This window comes from Babylonia areolata, chromosome 21 (genome assembly GCF_041734735.1).
Source record: "Babylonia areolata isolate BAREFJ2019XMU chromosome 21, ASM4173473v1, whole genome shotgun sequence".
Lineage (NCBI taxonomy): Eukaryota > Metazoa > Mollusca > Gastropoda > Neogastropoda > Buccinidae > Babylonia > Babylonia areolata.
In genome coordinates this window covers 25,022,775-25,050,274 of record NC_134896.1, presented here as the reverse complement: position 1 = coordinate 25,050,274, position 27,500 = coordinate 25,022,775, and the positions used below count along the sequence as shown (strand labels likewise).

General features: G+C 42.1%; 1 protein-coding gene across 13 annotated transcripts in view; it reads right to left on the bottom strand.

Moving 5' to 3' along the window:
- Positions 1-12,259: 12,259 nt before the first annotated feature.
- The window catches only part of LOC143296424 (SPARC-related modular calcium-binding protein 1-like), a 133,860-nt gene continuing 118,619 nt past the window's right edge, over positions 12,260-27,500 (bottom strand). For 8 of the 13 annotated variants that reach the window (XM_076608342.1, XM_076608329.1, XM_076608339.1 and 5 more), the window contains 2 exons: positions 26,115-26,271; positions 21,441-25,191 (listed from right to left, as the gene is read on the bottom strand). In XM_076608342.1, coding sequence (XP_076464457.1) covers positions 25,091-25,191; positions 26,115-26,271 — 258 coding nt within the window. In that variant the 3' untranslated portion in view covers positions 21,441-25,090. Of the gene's footprint in view, positions 16,565-21,439; positions 25,192-26,114; positions 26,272-27,500 lie in introns of those variants that run through there. The other 5 variants (XM_076608335.1, XM_076608336.1, XM_076608331.1 and 2 more) reach the window with 3 other exon arrangements.

Genomic DNA, 27,500 nt, shown 5'->3' with positions numbered 1-27,500 from the left:
GATCAAAGTGCCAAGTTTAGAGAATACCAAAAATATAAATATAAAAGTAAATGCAGTTTGCATATAATTAGGCTTCATTCTTTATTTTTTTGTGCCCATCCCAGAGGCGCAATATTGTTTTAAACAAGATGACTGGAAAGAACTGAATTTTTCCTATTTTTATGCCAAATTTGGTGTCAACTGACAAAGTAGTTGCAGAGAAAATGTCAATGTTAAAGTTTACCACGGACGCACAGACACACACACAGACACACACACACACACACACACACACACACAGACAACCGAACACCGGGTTAAAACATAGACTCACATGGAAATTCTACACATAAACGCAAACACACTCTTTAGAATAACGTATATGTGACAAGAAATGTAGAGAAAATAGAGAAAGACAGACAAACAGACCAACAGAGACACGGAGGGAGGGAGGGAGAAAGACGTCTTTGAGAATAGTACCATTTTATGAATGTCTTAATTCATAGACAGAAATAGCCAAATTTTCTATCAGATACTTCATTTCTATATAGAATTAGCAAAGCTTTCCATCAGATAGTTATGATACCTGTTTTGAACACATTGAGACTTGTATGAACATTGAAACTAGATAAGATGTTGTTCCAGAGACATCCACCAGAGGAAGTGAGACTAGATTTAACTCTCTCCATACGAACGGCGAAAGAGACGACGTTAACAGCGTTTCAGCCCAATTACCATCATCAAAATATTGCAAGCGGAAGGCTCTTATACTGAAGACGTGAATGTTGACAAAGAATACCACAATTCTGACGACGGAAGCTAAAGGTTTGGTCATTCAGACACCCACTGGACATCCGAGGGGTCTGTGTAGAGGAGAAGAGAGGACTGGCCGTACTGAGTGAGTTAAACAAATCGAGTCTAAGCAGCGGTACCATGATCTTGTTTGTGTCGCGGATCGTGCTTGTAACGAATCGTTGTTTTAGACATGGAGGAGCAAAACCAGACATTATCTTAACCGTAAAAAGCGCCTTATTATGAGTCAGTTTCCATTTTAATGGCAGTATACCCCAATTTTTTTTTCTTTTTTCTTTTGTCAGAGGCAGTTAATGAAGAAGATTTCAAAAGTATTCGCTTTACAGCTCTTCTTTGAAAACTCATAAGTTTTTTTGAGAATATTTTCACTGGCAGAATCCCATATTGTTGATGCATAACCTATATGTGGTTTAATATATGCATGAAAAAATATTTTCCGGTAGTGCTTGTTTGAGAAATGTTTTATTCTAGATAGCTGATGAATCTTCTTGGACAATGTTTTACATGTCATCTTTATATGTTGTGACCAGAGATAGAGAAAGAAAGAGAGAGAGAGAGGAACAGGAAGAAATGTGAGAAACACACACACACACACACACACACACACACACACACACACACACACACACACACACACACACACACAGAGTGAGAGAGAGAGTGGGGGGAAGAGAGAGAGAAAGAGAGAGAGAGAGGAGAGAGAGTCAGAGACAGAAACAGAGACAGAGACTGACAGACAGAGACAGGAAGACAGACAGACAGACAGGCAGAGAAAGAGACAGAGACAGAGATATAGACAAAGACAAAGACAGAACTAAAAGACGGAGAGTGTGTGTGTGAGAGAGAGAGAGAGATGAACAGGAAGAAATGTGAGAAACACACACACACACACACACACACACACACACACACACACACACACACACACACACACACACACATACACACACACACACACACACACACACACACACACACACAGCGTGAGAAGAGAGAAAGAGAGAGAGAGTGAGAAGAGAGAGAGAGGGGGGAGAAGAGAGAGAGAAAGAGAGAGATGAGAGATAGAGTCAGAGACAGGGACAGAAACAGAGAGAGAGACAGACAGAGACAGGGAGAGAGACGGACAGACAGAGAAAGTGGCATCGACGAAGATATAGACAGAGACAAAGTCAGAACTGAGTGACGGAGAGACAGAGACAGAGAGACACAGAGAGACAGACAGAGAGAGAAAGAGGGTTGCCTGTCCCGCAGTGGTTAAACAGCCCCTCTCATTGCTGACCAGTTAATTAACCACTTGATTAGCGGGTAGCAGGTGTCAGCTGGCTCCTCTGCCAGACACAGAGAGAGAGAGAGAGAGAGAGAGGAGTGTGGTGGGGGTGTGAGGGTGTGGGTTGCGGAGAGGAGAGTACTGGGGGGGGAGAGATTGAGAAGGTGGCAGAGGGGTGGAAGAGAGAAATCTGTTGTCACACACACACACACACACACACACACACACACACACACACACACACACACACACACACACACACAAAGAAGAGAAATACAAACACAAATACAATACAGTGTGAAAGAAAAGGTGGGTAGGAACTGGGACAGAGTAGACAGGAAGACTTACTACAAAAAAGACACACACACACACACACACACACACACACACACACACACACACACACACACACACACAGATCGATAGGCAGACAGACAGACAGAGAGTGAGAGATGGTAGGGCGGCAAGGCGAAAGACAGGGGAGGGGGAGGGGGTGACGTGGGAAGAAAGGGGTCGGAAAGGGGAGTGCGGGGGGGGGGGGGGGGGTGGGGGGTAACGAACGTGAGGGAGTGAGGGTGAGGAAGATCGAGGACGGGTACTTCGTTTGTTTGTTTGTTTTGTTGTTGTTGTTGTTGTTGTTTTTAGCAGGGAGAATGAATGAATGAATGATATTTCTGAAGGTAAGAGAATAAACAACAATGCTTTTGTTTCATCCAGCCTTCAAAAAGGAAACAAATGGGGGGGAGGGGGGGGGGCGGGATATAAACAAATAAATTGCAAATAACATCACAAAATCAAACGTGAGAGGAAAAAAACAACAACACCAAAGCACCACATTCATTACAAATCATGGAAAGGACTACATTAAAATTGTACACACAAACGCAAACATACTGTTTAGAATAACGTATATACATGGAGAAAACGCAGTGAAAAGAAAGACAGACAGACGGACAGACAGACAGACAGAGACACAAAGGGAGAGGGAGGGAGAGACACGTCTTTGAGAACGGTACCACAGGGAGAGACACAGAAAGAAAGAAAGAAAACGAGAGAGAGGGAGAGAGGGAGACAGACATACAGCCAGACAGACAAAGACAGACAGACAGACAGAGACAGACAGACAGACAGGCAGGCAGGAAGACAGACAGAGGGACAGACAGACAGAGACAGACAGACAGACAGACAGAAACAGACTGAGAGACAGACAGACAGACAGAGAGGGAGAGACAGACAGACAAAGAGACAGAGAGGGAGAGCGACAGACAGACAGACAGACAGAGACAGACAGACAGACAGACAGACAGAGACAGACATACAGACAGAGACTGAGAAAGAGCGAGACAGAGACAGACAGACAGAAACAGACAGACAAAGAGAAACAGAGAGAGAGAGAGAGAGAAACAGACAGACAGACAGATACGAATACAAGGAACATGTTTGAGTTCAGGTGCAAATACGTGATCACTGATTTAACGAAAAGAAACAACAATTTACAGTCGGGTCATCAATGAGCAAACTTAATTCTGTTGAGACAAAAAGAGTAGATCTCAGAGTATGGCCTCTGTTCATGCTCTTACATGCCATGAGGAAGGCTGAGTAGGGAACATGAAGAATTCAACCAGTATGTATTTTCACAATACAATACAATACAATACAATACAATACAATGCAATACAATACAATACACAAACTTTATTGTCTACACTTGGTACAGATTTTCTTTTTGGCAGCAGCACATGTCCAACATAAGAAGAAAACAACAAACACATAAGATGAATGAAAAATAAACAGATAAATTAAATGGCACCAAATGGAAATAGCAATATACAAACAGATTCTGTTGTTTATACAAAGGTGCAACAACGACAACAACAACAACAACAAAAAGTCACTGTTTTGACATGTGCAAGCAATGAAATGAAATGTAAGTAACCGAAAGCTGAAGCACCTTGCGAATGAATTGAGCCAGTGCACTATGCTTAATTGATAGGGAAACGGACAATATAACTGAGAGAGAGAGAGAGAGAGAGAGAGAGAGTGTGTGTGTGTGTGTGTGTGTGTGTGTGTGTGTGTGTGTGTGTGTGTGTGTGACAGAGACAGAGACAGAGAGTGAAAGAAAGAGATAAAAAGACGGAGACAGAGACAATGTTTAATAGATGATAAGAGATGGCTTTAAAAAAAAATAATAATAATCGGGTAGAAAAGGAGAAAAAAAATATCCACGACTCCCCAATTGCACGTGAACAGACAGATCATAAATTGTTAGCCTGAACATTTCTATTAAACACAAAAACACAAAATCTGCAAAACATTCAAAAAATAAATGGATGGAAATTTTCTTCCAAATATTTATTTTAAAAAAAAAGAGGGGGGGGGGGGGGATTCCTTTTACATGAGTCGAGGGGTGGGTGATTCTGTCGTCAAGGAAAGACAACCATTCTGTAACTATCACACGGTTTCTTCAAGCGCAGTTGTCCCCCTTATTCCGCATCAGCAATGCTTCAGCGGTTCCAATGCGCAAATGGAACATTTAAAAAAAATGGACGAACGAATATCGCACACACACACACACACACACACACACACACACACACACACACACACAACATTAATCTTTTATAAATTACATAATATGACCATGTTCTTACTTTTTTCAGCAGCACTTCTTACACATTCCCAATCCTGTGCCGGTGCACAGTCACATGAATGCCCTCGATACTTCTCAACATAGAGTACTAGCTGTTAAGGCCTGTCGCTGTAAATTTATCACAATAATCAGTCTTTCTTGTTTCCTTACTGTAGATGAATAGCTTCAAGCCTTTGCGCAATATAAAGTCCCGAACACGGGTGATAAATATGTAGTATATGTGTGCTTTTAGTTCGTTTATTAATACGTTTGTTCGCTTGCTCATACATTAGTAAGTAAGTTAGTTAGTTAGTTAAATTGCACTGGCTTTTAGTGCTGCAGCCTTGTGGGCTAGCTGGCCTTTGGGAACCATCCCAACGCCGACTGTCCTAAAACCCTCTTGGCCAAGAGAGTGGGGATGTAACATGGGCAAGACACTCTCCACTATAATCAAATCCTAGCCCAATAGTCGGAACAGCAGTTGCCTCCTCTGCTGTTCTCATGGTTATAGTCGGACATGACTGACTATCATATATATATATATATATATATATATATATATATATGTGTGTGTGTGTGTGTGTGTGTGTGTGTGTGTGTGTGTGTGTGTGTGTGTGTGTGTGTGTGTGTAGTTAGTTAGTTAGTTAGTTAGTTAGTTAGTTAGTTAGTTCCTTTTCTCTATATTTACTTACTAATAATTTTATTATGTGTATATACTCGCGATGAAGTTGTTGACCACTGTGGCCTGTGTAGCTTCGATACTGCTAATAAACTAATGCAATGTTAGGAAAATGTGCAATACCTTAAGGCAGAGAACAACATTAAAAGGTGTGTGTGTGTGTGTGTGTGTGTGTGTGTGTGTGTGTGTGTGTGTGTGTGTGTGTGTGTGTGTGTGTGTGAGTATTCTTGCAGCTAAAAGTAAAGTTAATTAAAGAATTCTATCCGACCAGTCAGCATCAATCACAACAACAAAAAGGACTTCTGAAGTAGTAAGTAAGGAAAGGCAAAAGTGAAAGCGTCGTGCATTGAATAGTTCCGACGAAAGCGACTACTGCTTTGAAGTACAAAGACTTTCTCACCATTATTCTCATCGACCCAGCGAGAGACAATGGCAGTGCCCATGTATTTAATGATCCAGGGAAGCAGGTGGGTGGGTCGGTCTGTCTATCTGGTCAGCTCCAGCTGTGTGACCAGCTTTGCCGGTCGATGATCTGTGTGGAGACCGATTTAAGAGTAGAACGTACTGGACACGTTGTATCGTCCACCCAAGTTGTTTTGTTTTGTTTTTCTTGGAAATCTCTGGATTACATGATGTTGTTGTCATGCAGTGCAGGTTGCCTGTTTATGGGTTATACCTACCTTTTTTTTTTGTTGTTGTTGTTGTTGTTTGTTAAACAGTCTCCTGCCTCCTACTTTCCGTTGCACCGTCGAGGTACCCGGGGTAGTGCCGGGAGTTGGCCCAGAAACACCACTGCCCTCAGAATTATGTCCGGGCAGATTTTTGTTTCTTTTTTTTTTATCTTGCTCCACACCATACCCCGTATTAACTCCCCACTTTTTTGCATTGGGATTTCTTTAATTGATTAAAAAAAATAATGATAATAAAAATAAAATAAAATAAAACCCCATGAAAACCGAGTAATAGCAAACAGTCTTTGAAAATCAAGGTACATCATGAAGGGGCCATTTTGGGGTAGAACTACAATGACTTCATCCATTGTCTAGAATAAAAAGAGTTTTGTGTTTGTTTGTTTGCTTTTTCAAAAGTACTGCCCCAAAAAGAATCCTCATGGAATCATTTTGTGTTAGCTCTCAATACCTTTCATTCCTGTTCGTGTAGAGCTAATGTTATATTGCCTCTACATGACTGTAGGAGTCGAAAAGACAGAAGGTATACCGGCCGACATTGACCCTTCATGACCCCCGAAAACGGAGTATGGCTGCTTACTGGCGGGGTAAAAATGGTCATACACGTAAAAGCCCACACGTGTACATACGAGTGAATGTGGGAATTGCAGCCCATGAACGAAGAAGAAGAAGACCCTTCGTGGAGTGCTTTGGGGACCAAGACTAAAGTGTATTTGGAGCTGCCCAGAACTAACTTCATCCATTCTGTTGTTCTCTCTCTTTTTTTTCTCTTTTTTTAAATTTTTTTTTCGCCAAAAATTGTTTGCTCAACGCGTCCATATTATCGATCACGTTTTCCAATTTCACGAAAACTGTGTGTTTGTTATGCATTTAGTTGAAATATTATCTTAAAGATATCTTTCAGATAGATAGATAGATAGATAATCATATGTACAGATAGTGTTTAAATGATACTTTTGATATGTCACTATGAAAACCATCTTGCAGTCTGTACACGAAAGTTAATGTCAATTTGAGAATAAAGGTGTTTTGAACCGAAACAAGTAATGAATAAAAAGAGAAAGCAAGTAATAAAGGAGGCACGAATGATGTTGATTTATGTTTCCACAAATCCCTCCAGTACTAAAGGTTTGCCATCAAGAACTCAACAACACATTTCTGCGCAGTCGAAGATAAAAAAAAACGTAGTTTGTCAAAACCAACCACGACACATTCATTCTTTCTCGACACATTCATTCATTATCGACACTTGATTAACTCACCCCTACTACTACTAATGATTATAATAATAATAAACTATAATATTTTCAGTTTATTATTTAGTTTTTGCAGGGAAGATGGCAGCAGCTCTTTTAGTTCACCTTGCCATTTTCAGCGCATCACCTGTGGTTGTCGCCGCCGTGGTTTCAACAACCTACATGGTACAAATGACGTGCGGTCACTACAACAACGTCATCGCGGTGGACTCGAAAAACACAGAGGCCAAGTTCCACAAAGCGCCCGACAATGATGTCATCTTTACCGATGACGTTCTCCGGATGACGTCAGCGGGGTCCAGACTGGACTGCAGCAGGCTGTATGTCGTCACCGAGCACTGCGTCATGCACACGTTCCACAGCAGCAGCCAAGGGGCCCGGTCTGGGAGGTGCCGCCTTCACGGACAGTTCCAGACCTCGGGTATAGGAGGAGGGCAGAAGGCTCTGGCGTCAGGGGCCATGAGCTACGTTCTCAAGACAGAGGGTGTGTAGGTTCTGAAACGTGTTTGTGTGTGTGTGTGTGTGTGTGTGTGTGTGTGTGTGTGTAGTGTAATGTGTGTGTGTGTAGTGTGTGTGTGCGTGTGTGTGTTGTGTGTGTGTCCGTTTGTTTGTTTGCTCGCTTGTTTTATACTTATGCACTGTATAGATTTCTCAGTCAGAGTTTGTCCCGGATTTCCTGGATTGGGAATGCACGCCTCGCATTTGGGGAAAAAAATCCTTTCCGTTCGCGCATCTGCTTCTTGTTGGTTGTTTCTTCTTCTTCTTCTTCTGTTTTGCTTATGATGACTCTCTTCTTACCATGACTCTTTGACGCCTACCAACTGTACGTTTCTTGCGGAATGGTCCATACTTTTACAGTTTTGCCTAAAGTCTAGCATCCAGATCACCTAGCAAATTTCCAGCCTGGAGTCAGTTCCATTGCTCGGACGGAACAGCCTAGTATGGTCGTAACCCGCTACTGCGTGTAGTATGGAACTGACCAATGGTGTCGTTCGGTCAACGTAGGCATTTAGTCACGTGTAACTGTCAAAAAGTTAGAACCAAGCAATGCAACTGGCTCCATGGGAGAAAGAGGCGTACATTAAATGTGAATTCCATCAACAATGAAAATGAAATGTAACTGCGACAAACAATAAGCTACTGAGTAAATTGCAAACAGTGACAAAACCACTTCCTCATATATCATGTCACATGAAACTGGTACTCTAATGCAAACATTCGATTTCATGACCTACACACATTTTTTTTTCATTGCATGCATTTCATTTAAACACTAACATACATATTTTCTCAAATGCAAGCATTTCATTTGGTGACCTATATTGTCCTCTTATCTGCGATGCAAACATTTCATTCCAGGGCTCAGATTATACTTCTTTTTTTCTCAAATGCAAACATTCCATTTCAGGACCTATATATACTCCTATCTCTCATGCAAACATTCCATTAATTTTCAGAACCTACTTATACTTATTTTCTTTAAAACAAAGATTCCATTTCAGGACCTGTTCCTCTAGAGGAAATACAAGCATTCTATTTTAGAACACACACACACACACACACACACACACACACACACACACACACACACACACGGACGATCTAGTTGGAATTCCAGTACAAGTGGACCGATGGGAACCCCTGTCAGCAGACAGTGCCGTGTGGCATGGCGATGAACCGGACAACAAACGTTTAAGGAAGGATTGCTTGGGCTTTAATCGGAGTGTGTTCAGATTGCATGATCTGAAATGTTCCGTCGTGTCGTATGTCAGAGGGTCTATCTAATCGACCTTTGAATCCCTTGAAGTTTATTTCTCGCAGTGACCACGAAAGATGTTTAAACCACAGGGGGAATCAGATTACGATTGAACATACGATATGAGACAAACAAGGTCTGACACCGAATATTTTTGTATGGGAATTTGTATCCTATGTGAATGAACTTTTTTTTTTCTTTTTTTTTGTGGGGGGGGGGGGGGGGGTAGTTCGGACACGCGAAAGCTAATCACAATTTGATGAAGGGAGTATATAAATCACACACAGTTTTGACCGTCACTGTATTGGGTCAATGCATTCACGGAGTCCAAACTGCCTGTTGTTGCGACTGTTTTGCAGAAAGGCTGCCCTGTTGCTGGTCGTCAGTCTCGAGTAGTTCTGTTTTATGTGTATACCAGCACAACCATCACCCATTAGAATCCTTTCGATGTCGTTTTAGCGTTTGTCTTTTGCCGAAACTTGCCTGTTGATAGTATTATGCACATTTTATGTGTTCGTGTTGCCCTGTGTGTGTGTGTGTGTGTGTGTGTGTGTGTTACACCCCCTCTCCCAGAGGGGATGGGCACAGTGTCTCTAACTCTCCCTTTCTCTCTCGTTCCCCTTCTCCGTGTCCCCTCTTCTCTTTGTTTTATGCGATTGTCACTGGCCAATATAAAGTAATGATTATGGACAAGTGGGGAAAAAAATGACAGAAACAATACAGAATGGTATGCAGTCCTTCGTCGCCAAGCAAAGACGACTCTTCACTATTTCGTTCGCCTGATTAAGAGAAGTTGCCTCCCATGTTCAATGCAGTTCAGTTCGGTTCAGTTCTTCGAGGCTTGTTTTATAACAGGCCACCTACTTATTTGCCTACTATGTACATACTGAAAAGATTACTCTAATTTTGATTTATTTACGTACTTTTTTATTTTCTAGTTTGCTTTATTTCACTGATTGTTTCCCCTGCAGATCTTGGTTGGCTCTGAGGGCCTGACCAATACATCAGATCAGAGTAAAGGACAGGCATCTGCTGCCCCATCCCCACCACCTCTCTCTCTCAACAACCCTATTTGAAGTATCGTGCATGGATCAGTCCGCACGCTTTGGAGCCTCGTTGACCATGACGGAGTCTCCCGTCGGTCCGACGGATGAGTAGGCACGCAGGCTTATCTGTCGGTGTATGTCCTCATATGGGAGAAGAGGCTGATTCTGGATGCGCAGCACTTCCCACAGGGAACAGTGTCTCTACCTCTCCCTTTCTCTCTCGTTCCTCTTCTCTTTGTTTTATGTGATTGTCACTGGCCAGTATAAAGTAATGATTATGGAGAAGTGGGGGAAAAAAATGACAGAAACAATACACGTACTGACACTGAAACTGACCTCATGTTCCTCCGAAATTGTCAGTTTGTGAAGAATCGTGTCGTGCAGAATGTCCTGCAGAGTTATTCAACGCCGTTTATGTTTTCTTTCGCTGCGGAAGGAGGCCGACACTTATCTGCAAAAAGACAGAGTCCGCGAGAATCTGTCTGGGTTCGGTTCCAGGTCTCGCTCTGCCTCCAGAGTTTGACAAGGAAATCAATCTGTGTGTCTAGTTATGCGGGCGAGACGAATTAACGGTATCCCGTGTGCAGCACGCAGCTGGCGCGCTGAAAAAAAACAACAGAACCCGTAACAACATAAATGTTGTCCTATTGCTAAGTTCTGGTGCCAGTTGCATTGCTTGGTTCTAACTTTTTGACAGTTACACGTAACTAAATGCCTACGTTGACCGAACTACGCCATTGGTCAGTTCCATACTACACACAGTTAGTAGCGGGTTACGACCATAATTGGCTCTTCCGTCCGAGCAATGCAACTGGCTACTGGAGAAGAAAGTCACTCTGATAGGCACACAACATATATGCATGCACTCAAGCCCTGAAAAAGCGCGTTGGGTTTTGCTGCTGGTCAGGCATCTGTCTATCAGACGTGATGTAGCGAATATGGATTTGGCCGAACGCAGTGACGCCTCCTTAGGAAAATGAAACACATGTTTACTGTTGCCTATCATTTTGAGGAACAGCCTTGCATAATCTCCACCGTATTGCTGGCGAAATGTGTCATGAGTTATCACAGTGCTGTGGTGACGAAATATGCATTGTGAACAGAATGAAATGGTTATGACGGTGATTATGTTCAAGAGAAAGTATAATCTTCGATGTCATGGGAAAAATCGTGCTAAACAATATATATATATATATATATATATATATATATATAAAAAGTTGGGGGAGAGGGGCTAGTGAGGGTGGGATGGGAGAGACAGACAGACAGACATGAGAGACAGACAGACAGACAGAGATGCAACGTCGATCCTACAAACAAATAAAGACACATACATACGTTTGTACAGCTACACTCGCACCTAACTCCCACAACACACACGTGCGCGCACGCTCTTCAGTCTTCTGTACTTGGGAATCCCCCAAAAGACTATGCATTGCTGGTTTGGAAATGACGGCGATGTGTATGTGTCAGTACATAAAGTCACAACATGTCTCTGTGTCATGCCAGACAAAGTGTGTCAGTAAAGGTTTGAGAGTACTTGGAGCATCCGCACGATCTTCTCTTGCTGTCTGCAATGCATAGTTTCCATGCGATGCACGTAACTGTATTTCAAAGAAAACTATCTACAGCAAAGAGTATCATTCATCATGTTAGTGTCTGAACCCCCTTCGTGTGTATACGCACGCAGAAGATAAAATACACACGTTAAAGATCATGCAATCCATGTGAGCGTTCGGTGGGTTGTGGAAACAACATACCCGACATGAACACCCCCGAAAACGGAGTATGGCTGCCTACATGGCTGGGTAAATAGACAAAATGGTCATACACGTAAACTGGTACATGTTTGTATATGTGTGCGTGTGTGCGTGACCGAAACGTAATTAAATGACACAAGAACCGAATGATGAGCACCCAACGGCAACTGTCAGTCGGCTGTACCAAGGTAGGCAGTGCCTGTTGTGCGAGTGACTCCAAGTTTGTAAAGCGCTTAGAGCTTGGTCGTCGACCGAGGATAGGTGCTATATAAGTATCCATATCATCATCATTTCGTAATATAAACATCCATATCATCATCACTATCACTTCGTCACCACCACCACTGGCAACAAACACCTGCATGTCGTTATCACAAGTGCCGACTTGAAGAATCCAATTCCTTTTAATAGCAAGCGGACGAAGTCAAAACAACGAAACACACAATGAACAAGAAAAACTGTTATCTCGGAACAGGATCACTTCTTTGTCTACGGGAAAAACGAACAACACAAATAGAGGACGGTGTTCTCACCAATGTCTTAATTAAGGGAACTGTCCAAACTGTTCGGGGTTTTTTTTGTGTGTGTTTTGTTTGGTTTTGTTTTTGTTTTGTTTTAAACACCAATCCATTGACTCCAAGAATCTCAGGGCATGCGAAATACACAGAGCAGTTCAGTTACCGTGCATGGACAAGATATATATCACTCAAGCATGCGAACATTTCGTGTGCGAAGAAGCACATCAAATCATGAATGAACAAGAACATTTTTTAAGTAAATAAAAATATCACATTTTAAAACGTTCACAAAAGACATTCCGGTGGAACACACAACAACAAACAAAACATCGATTTTAGAAGAAAACAAAAATTAGGAGAAATAAATATATGAATAAAAATGACAAGCAGAACTTCTAAAATGTCACGCCCACTCCTTTGTCTTTTAGAGAGGGAGACGGGAAATCCTATCCAAGAAAATTCGGTAGTTTATTTACAAGTTCCCCTTCCCTGGTACAAACAGTAAGCCACAACTTGTCAAGCGAGCGAACGTGCAGCTCAGCGGCACAAAATGTGAGGGCATCCATGTGACTGAAGCGAAACAACAAAATCTTAAAAAAAAAAAAAAAATAAAAAAGAGAGAGAAAAAAAGAAGGTAGTCCAACCAGTTTGGTTTTTTTAAGTGACATCATTGTTATCGTTGCCTCTCCTCTCATTCTTTTACCTTTTTCTGTTTGCTCAATTGTATTTAGCTCCGTCAACTACGGTGAGTCATCAAATTAGCTACTCTTAAGTCAATCATTTTATCTATTTCTACTTATTTCGTTTGTTTGTTTGTTGACTTGTTTAATTGCCTTATTTCGTTCTGCTCTATCTTTCTGTAATACAAATCCTGAAATTCGGCATTCCTATTTCATTGCATAACAACAATGTTTATCAATGAGAAAAGAGTTCTGTATATAAGAAAATGATGAAATGTCCTGCAACATGTCGAGTCCATTCACCGAAATCAAACACATTCATACATGACACACACCACCCCCGCACTCCATTAATATAGTTTTGATGACCTAACAAACCCAACATTTAAAACAGGACACAACACTTTGTCTGTAACCCGAAATGTGTATCGACTAGACATTTTCTTTTACAAGCATAATCATGTCCACAAAAACCGGAAGTATAGAACTTACCCGATTATTTGTCACGAACTTTTCTCTGCATATTTTTGTTTCATACAAGATCGAAGGTAAAACAAGCAAATAACAAAGCTGGATCACCTTTTTTTTCTTATTCCTTTCTTTTTATCCCGAGGTAACCGGAATCAGTACGGACTGGGTCGCACCATGCCATAACACTGAATTAGTACACTGATATAATTATATATAATACACGTACACGGTGCTGGTGATGATTTATTAACATTTTTACACTGCCAGAGCCTAAAGCTATTTAGGCAGTAAAACATTATTGTCATCATTGCCCCTGCTTGGATCAGTCATCGGCGCTTTGGGGACTTAGCATTCTGTGCTTATGACTGAGCTTCCTCGGGGTGCGCGATCTGAGCTGCCGCGATGCGCACAAGCTCAACTTGGGAAAAAACAGAAGAAAGGTTCGTGCTTTAGGTCTGTAGCCGTGCAGGGTACACCCTGGACACAATGAGCAGAGACCGCACTTTTGAATTGTCAAAAGAGCGAATTTGTTCGCACTCCTCGTTGGATGACAGGACTGGTCAACGGCGTAAAATACAGTGTGATCTAATGCATTGTGTTCTGCAGTACAACACGTGTTAATATTGACATTTCACACAAAAACCCAACCCAGATGTGTATTGTGTGAAATTTTGGCTGCTAACGGAAGAGCTAGTCGCCGTAGTACGACAGCCATCCGGGTTTTAATCCATCCGAGTGTGTGCATCAGTTCTCCTATTAGATTTTTCTACGTTGTTGTTTTTTTCTGCCCTGGGACGATTCTCTTCTTGCCGTGGGTTATTTCACGTACGTTAAGTGCATGCACCAAACATCAGAAACAGACTTTATCGTCTTATTTGAAAGACTGGCACCCACGCCACCAATGGAGGTCTAGTTTATAGACAAACAAAAACACAAAAACCTCGTGCGTGTCTGGAGTTATGGAACAGGTATCTTCTCTCAACCTATCTGCTGCACTGGTGCGTTACTCACAAGGCCCTCTCAGCGATCGTCTGACCATCACTCAGACTTTGCCACGACAACTCGGACACTGACCTACCCTCCCTCCCCCCACAAGCCCCCACCCCTCCCCATCCTCTCTTTTTTTTTTCCTAGCTACGAGGAGAACCGGAATCAGTTTGAGGGAAAAGACTGGTTGATCTGAACTCATCATTCCGTAGTTTACATTGCGTGCATTGTTGCCGACAGGTGGTCGTGTCGACGGTCATATGACCATGATTTCTGTATTGTATTTTGATGTATTTCATTAAATTGAATTGTATTGTATTTTTTTCTTCTTTTTGATACTTTATTGTCACAACAAAATTTATCTGTGTAAATTTCAGGCTACTCTCCCCGGGAAGAGCGTGTCGACACAGTGCAACGCCATATTTTTTGTTTTTGTTTTGTTTGTGTCTGCAAATGCATTTGTTTTACTCTCAAAGTGACTTTTTCTTTTCTTTATAATTTTGCCATAGATAACCCTTTTGTTGCCGTGCGGTCTGTTACCTGCGCTAAGTGCATATCGGAGCTTGGTTTATCGTCTAAAGTGGGTTTTTCTTTTCTATATAATTTTGCCAGAGATTACCCTTTTGTTGCCGTGCGGTCTGTTACCTGCGCTAAGAGCACATCGGAGCTTGGTTTATCGTCTCATCGGAATGACTAGCGTCTTGACCACCACTCATGTTCTAGTGGAGGGTGAGAAAATTGTGGCGAATGTGGGGGTTCGAACCTGTGCACTCGGATTCTCTTGGCATTCAAAGCGGACGCGGTAACACTGAGCGTTAACACCACTCCACACCATCATGTCCGCAAACTGTAGACAGTGCTTGAAACGTCAAAGAAAAGATACAGGTGGAAACATAAAACGTCAGCGGAGGCGAGGGATGGTTCGAAGGGGGCGTGAAAGGGGAGGGGTCGGTCAGAAGAGTGTGGTTTTATAGATGAAAAGCATAACATGGTACAAACACGAAAGGCTCTTTGCTAAAACCGCACACGTCCAAACAGCAATTGGAAAACGAAAAAAAAAAAAAAAAAAAGGAAAAAAAGAAGTTTGAACAACATTCAAACAAACTACTGATACTGGTGAAGGGTGAGAACGGGTTCAGGTGTGGGAGGATGGGGGGGTGGGGGGGAGGGAGAAAATCGAAGAGATTGGAGAAGAACTTTGGAATGAGAGGGGATGGGGTCGCAGGAGATAAAGAGAGAGCGGGAAGAGGGGACACAGAGAGACAAAGAAAGAGAGAGAGAAGAGGGGTGGGAGGGGTGTGGGGGTGGAGAGTCCATCAGATTGTTTCAACCGCATGCAAACATCAAAATGCATTGATTAAAAAAAAAAATCAAAATTGCTTCCCGCGCCTTCTGAAGAGTCAGAAAACATGCTATAATGCCACCACAATCCCGGTTGCAGTTGTCTTACCTTCTTAAATCCAAGGTACACATTTTCACATAGTGTCAACACCACTTTTCAATCCTTCATATCCAAGGACAACACACATCTCCCCCTTTCAGTTTGAACAGCCTCTTTCTCTCCCTTTCACTCTCTCTTATTTTTGTCCTTTTCGTTTTACTGTCCGATTTTCCCCTGAAACGGGACTCCTTGGCCAAGACACACTGATCATACCTTTAGTCTTTGTTAGAAAAGAAAAGAGGGAAAAAAACCAACGCAATGTTCTTGTGGGTTTTCTTTTCCATTCCAGTGCACTACTCACAAAGTCCACACACAATAACTTTTGCATTCTTTCTGCGGGTACAAAAAAAAACCTAAATGCAACCAATCTGTCAGATCGGCTCGTGTATCCACACCACCACTCTCAGCCCGTCTCCTCCTCCTCCTCCTCAAGGAAGCACTGCGGGACGTTGGTCATCCTCGGTCAAAAGTGTCAAGCCACGAATGAACCAATGAGCAAGCATGTTATATCCAGTGATGGAGCAGCCAGCCAATCAGATTGTTTTTGTTTTTTTGTGTGGTGACCTCCGGGCGGCATCAATTCAACTGATTCTCTGAAAAGAGAGTGGAAAACAGAAAAAAATGGGGAATTACTTTTTTCAATTTTCTGAGAAGGTAAAGAGGTCATAGAGTCCTTCACGTGGCTTCTTTCCTGGGCAGAATCGAACCATCAGAAAACATTTTGCGTTCAATGTATTGATTTTTTTTTTCATTCAAAAAGGCTCCTTTTGTTCGAGAATGACTAGAAAGCTGGCAAGTCAAGAAAAGTGAAAATTAAAACAAGTTCGCAAAGGCGAATTCTTTGTGAATAGAAAATTTGGAAAGTTCGTGATTTTCCTTTTTCTAGTATTCGCATATAAAAAGTATAGTGTGTCAAAACTCGTTTTTGTCTCGATTGCCGCCCGGAAATCACCACTGGGAAACTCTGAAATCAAGATTAGTACACACACACACACACACACACACACACACACACACACAAACTAAAAAACGTTTAAGTAAACATATCAATGATAATGAAGCGCATTGAAGAATCATCACAAAAGTGAAACCTTAACCTTCTATAAACTTTTGTGTTCACAACAGTTTTGCGTACAATGATTGACAACATGAATCACCAGACATAATCAGTGCTCACAACTAAGTGCTGGCAACTGTCCAAGACAAAAGACGCAGGTTCATAACCAGATGCACAGATACTGTCGTTATCCATAAATGTGCTTTCCAGCACCGTCAAAAGACAAACCTTCCTCTATGGCGCTCTCTTTTCCGTTCCTTTTTCTTCTTCTTCTTCTTCTTCTTCACATCTCTCTCTCTCCTCTCTCTCACTCTGTCTTTGTTTATTTTTTTTCCTCTCATCTATATTATCAGTTCTGTGCTCATATTTTTTTTCGAAAAGAACTGCTAAAACCTATCAGCATCACATTTCAAAACAGAGGTCATTGGCATTATATAATAAAAAAGAAAAGAAAAAAAGTCAGAGCCGAATGTACATTTTGTGACACCCTCTTCCCCGTCCATCCCCAATATCTTACCATTCCCATCACTTCCTCCTCTCTCTCTCTCTCTCTCTCTCTCTCTCAACGCTTTAACACCACAAGTCATTGTGGGGAAATAGACTTTAATCGATCGCTTTCGTGGACATTACATCAGTGGCCTACCAACATTGAAAAAGCACTTCAGTCATGCACAGTAACAAATTATCCGTAAAACAGGTCAGTCTTGTACGCTAGATAAAACCGAACTTGAGATGCGCACATTCTTCAAGTGCATAACAACGATAACATATGAACGGAAGAAATGAAAATCTGAATGACTTGTTGTCAATGGATAGGTGAAATCGTGAACGACTCATCTGCCCATACCCTAGATACGGAAAGAAGGACAGTTATTTTATCCCCTCTCGCTTACCACTGTACACCTTTGTGGATTGGGGATGAATTCAAAAAGGTCCTGGCTTGCGCCCTTGAGATTAAGCTGTTCAGGGTTCGCGTCCAGGGTTACCTTTTGTGCATGTGCCATCGTTTATGAATATGAATGGCCATTTTGGTGTATTATGGTTTCCGGTTTAGCCAATCCTACGGTGTCTACAAATCTATGAGAATATTTTGTTGTTGTTGTTGTTAGAACTTTCCCTTGCTTTCTTTTTTTTTTCTTTCTTTTATAATGTCTGTCTATCGTCTTCTTCTTAAACCTTTTTGTTCGTTTGTTTTCTCATTTCTCCTTCCTGTTAGAACTTTCCTTACTTTCTTTTTTCATGTCCGTCTTTCTCCTTCCTCTCAAACTTTTTTGTTTGTTTTTTCTTCTTTTCCCTATTCTCCTTCTAATCAATATTTGTTTGTTTTGTTGTTGTTTTTTCCTGTTCTTTTCTATTTCTCTTTCGTTCTATCTATCTTTTGTTTTTTTTCCCTCCTACAGTTTTGTCCTATTTTTTTCTGTCTGTCTTTCTTGTCTGCTTTTGTCTGTCTCCGTCTCTAATCAAACAGCGTTGCCGATTAGCACCCATTCTGAGTGCGGGATGTGAGTCTTCACCTTGCAGAACTGTTTTCTTCGACAATGGAGAGGCGTTACCAAGGGCGCCAGAGTGTCCATTTAACCGATGTACACACTCAAACGAGACTTCCATCCACCAGCAACAAAGATAATTATCCTTCTTTCAAAAGTATATGCAGTCACACGCGCGCGCGTGTGTATATGTGTGTTGTGTTGTGTGTTTGTGTGTGTGTGTGTGCGCGTGTGTGTGTCTATGCGCGCATGTGTGTGTGTGTATGTGTATGTATGTATGTATGTGTCCATATATATATATATATATATATATATATGTATGTTTGTGTGTGTATGTGTGTGTGTGTATGTGTGTGTGTGTGCGCGCGCGCGTGCGCACGCGCGTATGTGCAAGTCGGCCAGGATTGATTAATTGTACGTTAGCGTTGGAGGTCACATAAGAGTCACAAAGAAGTACACAGTTACAAAGTCAACAGTCGGTCTGAGGATTTTCTCCGGCCTACGAAAGCATGTTGTGCACGACTTCTACATTATGCTCAGCTTGGGGGGAGGTGGGGGGGTGCGGGGGGTGGCGGGAGGTGGGGGGGGGGCTGCTAAAATAATGATACAGTCGCTACCCTTCCCCTATCAGTCGTTACACTTCTCCTAGCTAAATTTGATACAATTGACATGACATGGATGTAGGCATCTGCTGACACATTTTTTTTCACACACCCTTACAGATCAGTTAAACATGGAAACACCTGAAGCATACACAACGCTCTTGCGCACAATTACACATACATAAACACATGATAATATATACACACATGTGAAGCATTCCATGTATATATGATCAGAAATATTGTTTGGGCAGTTCATCAGCACCTACGTAACCCGGGCACAAAATACAGACACATCATGTATTCGCGAGGCTATGGTCACATCTATAAGTAATAGATCTAATATTAATATTTCAGCATTTCTAAGAACAAGATAAATATCAAATAATCTTTTGTAGTATAAGGAAGGGAGGGAGGCAGGGAGGAAGAGAGTGAGAGAGACAGCGAAAGAGAAAAAGAAAGCAAGAGAGAGAGAGAGAGAGAGAAAGAGAGTGTGCGCGTGTGTGTGCCCATATCGCTCTGAAACAACTGAACCCATGAATCTAATGTAAGTATGGTATCGCCATTCTCAACTCCTGTACATAATCTTACACTTGGCATATGAAAGCAGTGTCACTGTTCTTTAGCTCCTCAAACTCTTGGAGTTCGTGTAGATGTATTACAAACACAACGACAACCAACTAGTGTTCTATGCGAAAGAAACAGAGAGACAAAAGGAGAGACAGACAGACAAAAGGACAGCGAGATACAGAGAAAATTTGCAAAAGAGGTGGCATTACAGAAATAGAGCATGCAGGGCGGAGAGAGGGGATACAGAGGGATATATATATATATATATATATATATATATATATATATATATATATATATATATATAACACGTCCATAGTGCCATCTTTTCTTCTTCTTTTTTCTCCAGAAGCACATGGATATTCAAAATGAACTTTTCCATTCATTCGCTTCAGAAGGTCCAGAACAGAGCCAACATGAACAACAAGCAGAACCACCCAATGCAACGGGCGACAGAAATATATCGACACGTAAAACAGCAGACAAACTCTTCCTCGAAAACAACAAAAATGTCTATTAACAGCTGAAACGATCGAACATGAAAACTATCACTGCACGAGGTACAACGTGAAAGGGATGGGCGCAGACGCATATTTTGCGCACACAAAATAATATATGGAGACACACAAACATGCACAGACACCAATATTGACACAGGAATGGATTCTTATCACAGAACTAATTCTGTTTCCCAGGACATCTCACCAACCACAACATACACACACACACACGCGCGCGCGCGCACACACACACAGATACACACCACAAACACACACGCGCACTCACAAACACACGCACATGCATGTACACACGCACAAACACACACACACACGCGCACGCGCGCGTGCGTGTCCGCCTTTTAGTTTACTTCACTGACAATGATTTCCGTTGACTTACACTATAATTTTAAAAATAACAGTAAAGTGAAAGAAAACCAAACTGTAATAACATGTCACACAACGCGCGCACAAACACACACACACATGCACGCACAATCACATACATACACATGCATGAACACACATACACATGCATCAACGCACGCGCGCGCAAGCACACACACACACTCACGCGAACGCGCGACTTTCTCTAACCTCTTCAACAGCAATTCCCATTCCGTTAACTATTAATTTTTAAGGAAAAAAGAAAAAAAAAAAAAAGAAAACAAGCTGTAACAATGTAAATGTTGATTCACTCTGATATCGACAGCGAATAACAAACCTCCACAAAATCCGCCTCGAACACACAGCGAAACCATCCTAAGTCTGCAAGCGTTTGGCGAAGAACATGGTAGTTGTAAATTATGGCAGCTTCAAAACACCTCATCAACAAGAATTATTTTCTTAAAAAATCATCGTCTTCGAAGTCCAAGTCCGGTCTTTGATGCGATTCGTCTTGTAGAGCAGATTAACGTTGCAACTGTTTCATATGATGGCCGTCGGCACACACGAGTGTTCTTTGATTGTCACAATGCACAGTTTCAACCTTGCTCTCGTGTCCTCTTCTTCACTGTTCGAAGCTGTACTTCCGTCACAAGGGGATAAGAACGCACAGTGTAAAAAATAACAACGGCATCAACAACAGAACACGCAATGGTCCTTTAATCTCAGCCCGATATAAATTTGAGGGTGCATACACAACACACACACACACACACACACACACATATATATATATATATATATATATATATATATATATATATATATATATTGTGATTGTGTGTGTGTGTGTGTGTGTGTGTGTGTGTGTGTGTGTGTGTGGTCAGCGTGTGAATAATTCTTTTTCGTTTTTGTTTTTTTGGGGTTTTTTTGAAGGAGTATCCCAAGGAAGCTTTTGATCCAATTTTCCCCCACTCTCTCGACTGATGATCAATTCCGCGAACACACATCACATAAAACGATTAATTCCAAACTTTCTGAAATGAGAGACCTTTTGGAGACAGTTGTCCAAAACATTATCAACAAGAAACACTTGACAGGTCCACAACACCAGTCTCCCCAGCACATAACCTGACTTCAGCAAAACGCCGACAAGTTTGTTTTTTTTCCCCCTGTGTTCACATGCACTGCCAACGGCTTGCACGTGCCACGTTGACATAAAACAAAACGACACATGAGGACAGCACAAACCACATCTGAGAAAAAAACACGACGTGAACATTTGTTTTGGAATTTCAAGCCAGTCCATTGGATTTCATTTCTGCAAGTGACGACGCCGGCATCTAACGTATTCAATGAAAAAAAAATGAAAAAAAATTTTAGTCTGATTAACATTTACTGCCTCTTGCAGGCTTGGATTTTTATCAACTGCTTGGGAAAAAAACAAAATAAGAATGATTAAAATTTGTCGAATAAAAATCATCGTTGTACAAAATTGTGATTGGTGATATTCACTGAGACACTGGCCTTTCACGCAAGTTTTGTACAGTGACGAGTGTAATTTTACAGGGAAGGCATAGCCATGACAAAAGCTACTGTACGAAAAGATAGTGGGAACATACTTGAATATGATTATCGATTATTTCCAGGCGTTCCAAGAAAATATTCAGAATCTTGATGTCCATGTGCAGGTAAATCGTTACCTGTGCTTTGGCACATTTTTCTTGACCCAAAAGATTTCTACGTGTGAAATTCGTGTTGCTCTCATCACGGAGAGCGCGTCGCAACCGGTTCTCCCTTTATGCATAATTTTTGTTTATGTTGGTTCCTACGGAGTGTTTGTTTGAAATAGATAGGGGCATTTTGGGGGTATTCATTTGTGGATAGAGATTGTCAGCTGCCATATGCTACATATACGCCTGACCGTAAAACAACGAGATGTATGTTACACTTTTGGAACATCGTGTTAAAACAACAAACGTAAAACTATAAAGCGGAACGTGGGCAGACTACAACTTGTCCACCAGAAGCCACAACGAATTCAGTCATTCATCACGTGCTGTGATGAACGTGACGGTGATCACGTTGATGAAACAGCATCACCACTGGACCGGAGTGTATCCGTCCGAAACCCAGCTTACAGCCTTTGTCACCACAGTGAAGGAACGTGGCAGGCATCAGACGCACAATCTCGGGCGAGAGGAGGAGGTCACTGGCCACAGACAGTACCACCCCCACAGCACAAGGTCCACAAGCCCAAAACACAGAAGGCCATGGAAACCATCAGGACAGAAGGGAGACACGGTCTGTATCCATATACCCGACAACTCTTGCGTCATGTGTACCCTACAAAATTTGCGTGAGGTGACTGACGCAAGGTGCGGACCTTCTTCAAGAGAACATCCACACTGGCACACTGCCCACGGCTCAAGAGAAGACTGAAATCCTTGCAGCAAGCGACGACGCTCTTCCATTCTGTTGTTTTTCAGCTTCACATCTAATGCGGATGTTTTCTTGGCCAACTGCGAGTCCAGTTTTATTTCCATGTAGTATATCATGTAAACTGACAGAACGTTGCTTTCAAATGCATTGACGAGCACAATATCACACTTATAAACATCTACTATGTTACCGGGCAGTGCTGCACATGCTCAACACTAAACTACACAGCAGGATATTTCTTGGTCACGCAACTGCCTCTGGTCATCACATGAAGGTGGCGACTGCAGCGGGACTACATACAGCGTGAGCAGATGGGATCCATGTGGACTTTCCTCTCCTCTCACTCTCGTCTGCTAACACGATTAGGTTAGGAAACTGGATTCAACCCTGCCTCATATTATGATTGGGTAACATTTCTTTTCACGTTAACTTGGTCGATGACCGTCGTCTGTATGAGCCGTGTTCTTCGCATGGGCACTCGACACTTCCCCCAGCAGTGCCCACTGTGGTCACTGGGACACTCTCCTTCACTGGGATCCACAGTTCATCTTTTCTTGGCTTCTATCCCGTGACACTCTCTTCACTGGGATCCACAGTTCATCTTTTCTTGGCTTCTATCCCGTGACACTCTCCTTCACTGGGATCCACAGTTCATCTTTTCTTGGCTTCTATCCCGTGACACTCTCTTCACTGGGATCCACAGTTCATCTTTTCTTGGCTTCTATCCCGTGACACCCTCTTCACTGGGATCCACAGTTCATCTTTTCTTGGCTTCTATCCCGTGACACTCTCCTTCACTGGGATCCACAGTTCATCTTTTCTTGGCTTCTATCCCGTGACACTCTCTTCACTGGGATCCACAGTTCATCTTTACGTGGCTTCTATCCCGTGACACTCTCTTCACTGGGACCCACAGTTCATCTTTTCTTGGCTTCTATCCCGTGACACTCTCCTTCACTGGGATCCACAGTTCATCTTTTCTTGGCTTCTATCCCGTGACACTCTCCTTCACTGGGATCCACAGTTCATCTTTTCTTGGCTTCTATCCCGTGACACTCTCCTTCACTGGGATCCACAGTTCATCTTTTCTTGGCTTCTGTCCCGTGACACTCTCTTCACTGGGATCCACAGTTCATCTTTTCTTGGCTTCTATCCCGTGACACTCTTCACTGGGATCCACAGTTCATCTTTTCTTGGCTTCTGTCCCGTGACACTCTCTTCACTGGGATCCACAGTTCATCTTTTCTTGGCTTCTATCCCGTGACACTCTCTTCACTGGGACCCACAGTTCATCTTTTCTTGGCTTCTATCTCGTGACCGTCTCACTTCTCGCTGACTCACTCAGGAGGTGGTTTTTCTCTCGACACTTTCTTTCATTCAGAACGAAGTGTTTTCTCTCAACGCCAAGTGCATGTAATATCTGGCATGTCCACATTGGTACCTGGTGATTCCTCTGAAACATTCGCCGACATGCCGACAGACCAGTATTTCAGACGTTCGTTGAAGCTGCCTTCAGGAGTCAGTGGACATTTACTGTAATGGTGCCACATTCCGCTTCTTCGTTTCCAGGCACTTGCAGAGTCGGTGCCCCGGTCCACAATGCGCTGTGTGATAGTTAATTTACGCAGCACTTCGTCTTACATCTTACAGCATTGGTTTTTGGTAACAATACTTACCAGAACGGTATCAGCCATTTATTATGCGTACTGCTACACTGTTTGAAATGAGGGTCTTCAACGACCACTCATGTTTCATTAAAAATGTAGCAAAAATACGTTTCTCATCACACTTTTTATCGTAAAAGTCAATAAATTTATCCCAGTAAAAATGCATCCGATGAACAAAGGATTAAAAAAAATTCAAAAACCCACCGATATAACTATGTTACAGGTTGATTGTTGTTTGGCATTTCCCTGTGGCACCAGGAAGTTTGGGCACGTGGTGATTTCGCGCCGAAATTCCTTCAAATGTTTTTCACGCGTTCTCAGCACGTGAAACAGTGAGAGGAAAGGCGCATTCATTTGCAACACGTCCCTCTTTGCATTGCGAGATCAGAAAAAAAAAACCCAACAACCGGAGATCACTGTTCATTATCATCATCCTCATCATGGAGATACTCACGGAAAGGATTTGTCTTTCCAAAGCGGTTGGGGTCCCGGGGCAGACTGTTGAACAGATTATCTGGAAACAACAAAAACAAAACAAAACAAAATTCATCAATGCAGTGATCACTCATTTGTTGAATGCACCCGTTAAGCATACATGTGTCCGTAAGGGTCTGAGTTCGAATCCCGGTCTCACCCTTTCTCCCTGGGTTGCCTGGGAAATCAAACTGAGCGACTAATCATTCGGATGAGAAGAAAAACCGAGGTCCCGTGTGCAGCACACCCTTGACGCACAGAAAATGAACCCGTGGCAACGTATAAAGTTGTCCTCTGGCAGAACACGTAGAAACCCGCTCTGACAGGTACACAAATATATATGCATGCACTCAAGGCCTGACCAGCGCGTTGGGCTGTGCTGGTGTCAGGCATGTGCCTTGCAGATGTGGTGTAGCATGTACTGATTGGTCCGAACGTAGTGATACCTCATCGAGAATCTGAAACTGATATGACGTCAGTTACAATGAGAGCAACCACCACCAAAACTACAACGAAGGGCAGCCACATAACAACACACACAAACATATATATATATATAGATAGATAGATAGATATATATATATATATATAAGCAAATAACAACACACACAAACATATATATATATATATAGATAGATATATATATATATATATATATATATATATACACACACATATATACATATATATATATAGATATGCCAGCACCTAACACACACACAGACACACACACTGACATTTTCTTCTTTTAAAAAAAAGTTTTTTTGTCGTTTATTTGCTACAGTTTTGTCTGTTTTTTGTTTGTCCGCGTGTTTTTGCTTTATTGTCGTCGTCCACATTTGCCTTTCACGACAAACACTAACTAGGGTCTACCAACTCCTGATCCAGCAAACATCACCACAACATCGACAACCATGCAAAAAAAAAAGAAAAAAAAAAGAAAAAAAAAAGCGATACACGTACGATTCAAACCCAAACAGTCCCTCCATTCCTCCATGGACAGTATTTTGTCGTCGTTCTCGTCACAGTAGCGCAGAAACTGCCGCCGGCATTTGCGCGGGTAGTTTTTGTTTTTCTTCAGGGTTTTCCGCAGATCTCGCCATTCTTGGCGCTCCAGCATCTGTGACAATGCACCACCAATATTTGGATACATGAAAGGGTTAAAAGTGTTAAAAAGCTGATCGAAACAGGAAGAAGAGAAGGCAAAAACAGATGCTGCAAGGAGTGTATCCAGTATGGAAACATCTGGGAGTGAATTTCATTTTGTTTAAGAATGTTCTGAAAACATTGCAGACTTGGGGACCAGTTGGCCCTTGGGAACCATCCCAACGCCGAAAACCTAAAACCCTCTTGGCCGAGAAAGTGGGGATGTAACCTGGCCAAGGCACTATAATCAAATTTTAGCTCAGATAGTTGGGACAGCAGTTACCTCGGCTGTTGCTCTAAATATCACAGTCGGACACGACAGACTATCATACATGGAAAAGGTACAATACCTCTTGCTGTGAGACCATTTCGTTGTCAAATTTCACCATGCATGCTGGCTGAATGTTTACTAAATGCATGAGAAGTCTCTCGTTAATAAACTGATGAAACTGAGGAGGAAGGTAGCAGAATGATTAAGACGCTCATCTGCTAATACAGCGAGTCCTTGAGGGACTGGGTTCGAATCCCGCTCTCGCCCTTTCTCCCAAGTTTGACTGGAAAATCAAACTGGGCTTCAAGTCAATCGGATGAGACGATAAACCGAGGTTGCACTTCGCGCACTGAAAAAGAACCCTTAGCAACGAGATTGTTGTCCTCTGGCAAAATTCAGTAGAAGAAATCCACTCTGATAAGTACACAAATATGTATGCAAGCACTCAAGGCCTGACTAAGCACGCTGGGTTATGCTGCTGATCAGGCATCTGCCTAGCAGATGCGGTGCAACCTATATGGTTTTGTCCGAACGCAGTGGCGCCCTCTTGAGAAACTTAAACTGTCAATCTGATGATGTCAACAGGAGATTGTTTAAATGCGTAATGGATGTGTTTCTCCAACAGAGCCTTCTCTCTGTGTCACTGTCTCATTCATTCATTCATTCATTCATTCGCCGTTATATTTTTCTGTTCTTTCTATCGGTCCTTCATGAATACTCAGAATATAATTAATGACTCAAGTACTTTACAATGTTTAGCATTTGATGTTTGTTATTTACTAGATGTTAGTGAAATACGGTTTCGAAATATTTGTGGTGTATTATCAGCACTGTAATAAGCATATTAAAAGATTAAAGGATTTTTTTCTTTTCTAATAAACGCATGTTATTCAAAAACTGCCAGTGCTTCTTTATGATTCAGTTTTGTTAAA